Raw genomic sequence first — 5000 nt, 5'->3', positions numbered from 1 at the left:
TACATTCTTCTTCCCTCCTGTCTCTTCTTGACTCATTCACACTCACACTCAACAGCTACATCCCCACACACAAAGGAGGCAATGTGCTGGACCTGGTTTTCACCCGTCCTTCTCCAGCTACAGACGTGACTGCTACCCCACTACACGTCTCTGATCATCACCTGGTATCCTTTACCATCACTCTCCCTACCCTACCTAAAACTACCTCTCACCCCCTCGCTCTAACCCGCCGCAACCTTTACTCTGTCTCCCCTTCTTCTGTAGCTTCTGGCACTCTTTCTTCCCTTCCTGATCCTGAGTCTTTTTCCTCACTGCCCTTGGACTCGGCCACAGATACTTTCCTCTCATCTCTTTCCTCAACTATGGACTTCCTCTGCCCTATGTCCACTAAACCCAAGAAAACTTCTTGTTCTGCTCCTTGGCTTTCAGATGTGCTGCGCAACAATCGAAGAGAGCTAAGATCATCAGAGAGAAAGTGGAAGAAATCACAACTTGATGCAGATCTTGATTCTTACCGAACACTCATGGCCAAGTTCTCCTCAGATGTGACTTCTGCCAAGACTTCCTTCTACAAGGAAAAGCTTGAAGCTTCCTCACATGACCCTCGGAAATTCCACAACATCATCTCTTCTCTGCTCAACCCCCCGGCTCCACCTTCTTCATCCTCCCTGACTGCAGAAGACTTTGCTTCTTTCTACCAGGAGAAGATTGAGGAAATCTGCCGGACCTTCACTTCAGCCCCGACTGCACTTACATCTCAGAGTATGGACTCCCCTACACCTTTGTTGTCACATTTCTCAACTGTAACAGCAGAAGAGATTCTAAAACTCATCCAGTCTTGCAATCCTACCACCTGCCCATTGGATCCACTCCCTTCCACTTTGCTGCAGACCATCTCGCAAGACCTTCTGCCCTTCATTACAACTATCACCAATAGATCCATAGCATCTGGTCAGGTACCAACTACCTTCAAGAGAGCAAGGGTTATTCCCATCCTGAAGAAACCTGCTCTGGATCCATCAGACATCAGTAACTACAGACCGGTATCACTTCTCTCGTTTCTTTCAAAAATTCTTGAACGCATTGTCTTTAATCAACTGTCTGTCTATCTCTCACAGAACAACCTCCAAGACCCCAACCAGTCTGGCTTTAAAGCAGCTCATTCCACAGAGACAGCCCTTTTAGATGTCTCTGAGAAACTACATGCTGCTAGATCAGCCAATCTCTCATCTGTCCTTATCCTCCTTGACCTTTCAGCAGCGTTTGATACGGTCAACCATAAGACTCTCTTAGCCACCCTCAGGAGTCTCGGGATATGCGGATCAGCTTGGGAATGGTTCGCTTCCTACCTGGAAGGACGCTCATATCAGGTAACATGGAGGGGAGTGACATCTACTCCACGCAGACTCTCCACTGGCGTCCCACAAGGCTCAGTACTTGGTCCTCTTCTTTTCTCCCTGAATACTCACTCTCTTGGTGAAGTTATTTCCTCACATGGGTTCTCTTACCACTGCTATGCTGATGATACACAACTTATCTTCTCTTTCCCACCCGCAGATGCCACAGCTTCTGACCGGATCTCTGCATGTCTGGCAGAAATTTCATCATGGATGACTGCTCATCAGTTAAAGCTTAATCCTAGCAAAACTGAGCTGCTCTTCATCCCAGGTGATTCATCCCCAGGTCATGATCTTGCTATATCCTTGCACAACGATCTGATCTCCCCTTCAGCCACAGCTCGCAACCTTGGGGTAACCATGGACAATCAACTGTCCTTTTCCTCTCATGTTGCTAATGTGACTCGCTCATGTCGGTTTCTTCTCTACAACATTAGAAGGATTCGACCATTTCTGTCCACACAGGCTGCTCAGGTACTTGTTCAGTCTCTTGTCATTTCTAGACTGGATTACTGCAATGCACTGCTGGCAGGTCTACCTATGAACGCAATCCGTCCTCTGCAAATGATCCAAAATGCAGCTGCCCGGCTTGTTTTCAACCTGCCAAAGTTCTCTCATACCACCCCGCTGCTGCGATCCCTCCACTGGCTTCCGGTAGCTGCACGCATCAGATTCAAAACACTGATGCTGGCCTACAAAGCCAAAAATGGACCAGCTCCCTCTTACCTCAAAGCCCTCATCACTCCTCGCACTGCACCCCGCACCCTCCGATCTACCAGCACTGCTAGACTGGTTCCACCATCTCTCAGGGTAAGAGGCAAGTATACTACAAGACTCTTCTCTGTACTGGCACCAAGGTGGTGGAACGAACTTCCCCTAGAGGTCCGGACAGCTGAGTCACTGGCTATTTTCAAGCGGCGGTTGAAGACCTACTTATTCAGGAAACACTTCAACTAGCACTTCTTTCATTATCTTTTGCATTTTAAAAAAAAAAAAAAAAAAAAAAAAAAAAAAAAAACCTTTGACACTTTCATTGTAACTTTGAACAAATGTTTTAAACTCATGGTATCTTAAGTATGTAACTTAGTGATCCAGCATTAATGTATTCAATGTTAGAGATTTAAGCACTTATGTACGTCGCTCTGGATAAGGGCGTCTGCCAAATGCTGTAAATGTAAAATGTAAATGTCTTTTGTCTGTAGACGCTTAAAACATACACACACACACACTCACACTCACACACTCACACTCACACTCACACACACACTCACACACACACTCACACACACACACTCACACACACACTCACACACACACACTCACACACACACTCACACACACACTCACACACACACTCACACACACACTCACACACACACTCACACACACACACTCACACACACACTCACACACACACTCACACACACACTCACACACACACTCACACACACACTCACACACACACACTCACACACACACACTCACACACACACTCACACACACACTCACACACACACTCACACACACACTCACACACACACTCACACACACACTCACACACACACACACACACACACACACACACACACACACACACACACACACACACTCACACACACACTCACACACACACTCACACACACACTCACACACACACTCACACACACACTCACACACACACACTCACACACACACACTCACACACACACACTCACACACACACACACACACACACACACACACACTCACACACACACTCACACACACACTCACACACACACACACACTCACACACACACACACTCACACACACACACACACACACACACACTCACACACACACTCACACACACACACTCACACACACACTCACACACAGCTCATTGCCAATTACGAGAATCTCAAGATTAACTGTCTCTCCATGTTAGACCCCTTGATGTGTTCACATGTAAATCTGATCAAAGAACAAGAGATCGAGTTAAAGTAAATTGTCACACACACAAAAAAAGACACACACACACACACACACACACACACACACACACACACACACACAGGGCCTGAAAAGAACCAGTGAAACACAGACAGAATTCAGCATCAGCACATATTTAGAAATCAGCACATTTTTCCAGCCTGAAGGAAAAAGCCACAAGAGAACAGTTTGATGAGAACATTCCTTCCCTCTTTCTCTCTCTCTCTCTCTCTCTCTCTCTCCACCAGTTAACTCTGTCTGCCTCTCTTTCTCACTCTTTCTCTGGCTCACTCCCTTTTTCTCTCATATCTCTCTATCCATCTTCCCCCGGTCTTACTCTCGCTGTCTCTCTGGCCACTCTGCACCTCTCCCTCACTCACACTGTCTATCTCTCTCTCCACCTCCCGCCCCACCTCTCTTCCTCCTCCACGTTAATTACGATTGACTGAAGTCGTCTCCTGATGTTCTGAGTTCTCTAGCCTTCACTTTCAGGTTTATTTTAGCCTCACGTTTGAATTATTAAACATCGCGCGTGAAGACGCAGAAGCGACGGCGTCAATCGCTCCACTGTCAGAGAATTAAATCAACAGCAATTTGGACATCCAATCAGAATCCAGCAGAAACTCAAGGAGCTGAAATTATAACAATAATAATAATAATAATAATAATAATAATAATAATAATAACTACTAACAACTACTAACACTCCAGGGGAGATTATAGACTAAAGGTGGGGTTGTGTTTACGAGACGCGACCGATGTTTGATGTGAGTCCAAAAAAGCAAACATTACAGCCGTTTACTTTATACAAACATCATCAGCATCACTATTTTTTCCCACGAAACGCACACTCATGGGGGAAGGGAAAGAAAAAAGAAAGAGAACAGGGTCGGGGCGATACAATAAAAAATCTCACATCACGATACTTTATATTAACATGATGAAGCTGAAACACTTTAACATGCAGCTTCAGAAAGGCAAAAAAGTGCAGAATATCAAATTAATAAAGATTAACTTCATAATAATAATCATCATTTCTCTTTCACAATTTTAGATCAAAACTGATTTCTTAAATATTTTAAAAAATATATATTTTACAAAAACAACAATGTAGAACAAATCTAAAAAAAATGACTACAATTTTTTTTTTATTTCTTAAGTTCTTAAAAATTCTTCATTTTAAGAAATTACAAATTAATTTTAAAAAAGTGTCTGAATTTTAAAAATAACTGACATAAAATGTACATTATTATTATTAGCTGATGAAGAAAAGAAAAATCGAACCTTCGTGATGTTGAAATATCGTGATATCGGTCACAGTGCAGTCGGGTTTTCATTAAAGGGAATAAACTGTTCACTGGGTTCTAGAAATGTCTAGAAATAAATGTTTATTATATTTGAAACAAAAGACACAAACTAAACTGTAAGCTCTGAAAAGATATTAAACCTTTTACAGCATCTTTACCTGGTGGTCTAGAATTAAACAGAACGCTGCCCAGGTTTCTACTGATTTATGTTGATGACGTTACGGTGACGTGGTCGAGCGCTGCGCTAGATTTACACTGAATTTCTGATGATGATGAATAAATGTGTAAATAAAAATAAAGCCACATTCAGAACTCCATGTTCCA

The 5000-nt window shown here is 43.5% G+C and overlaps 2 protein-coding genes across 3 annotated transcripts in view; one reads left to right on the top strand and one right to left on the bottom strand.

The window, feature by feature from the left end:
* mpp7a (MAGUK p55 scaffold protein 7a) overlaps positions 1-5000 on the bottom strand; it is a 106985-nt gene that overhangs the window by 97383 nt on the left and 4602 nt on the right. The window lies entirely within an intron of this gene.
* Positions 1254-2393, top strand: LOC132858902 (uncharacterized; the record flags this gene model as incomplete). The annotated part of the gene is made up of 2 exons (XM_060889452.1): positions 1254-1369; positions 1565-2393. Coding segments are annotated over 2 exons (906 nt in total), but the record flags the coding sequence as incomplete, so codon positions are not given.

Source organism: Tachysurus vachellii, chromosome 2 (genome assembly GCF_030014155.1).
Source record: "Tachysurus vachellii isolate PV-2020 chromosome 2, HZAU_Pvac_v1, whole genome shotgun sequence".
NCBI lineage: Eukaryota > Metazoa > Chordata > Actinopteri > Siluriformes > Bagridae > Tachysurus > Tachysurus vachellii.
This window is presented reverse-complemented; position numbering and strand designations above follow the sequence as displayed.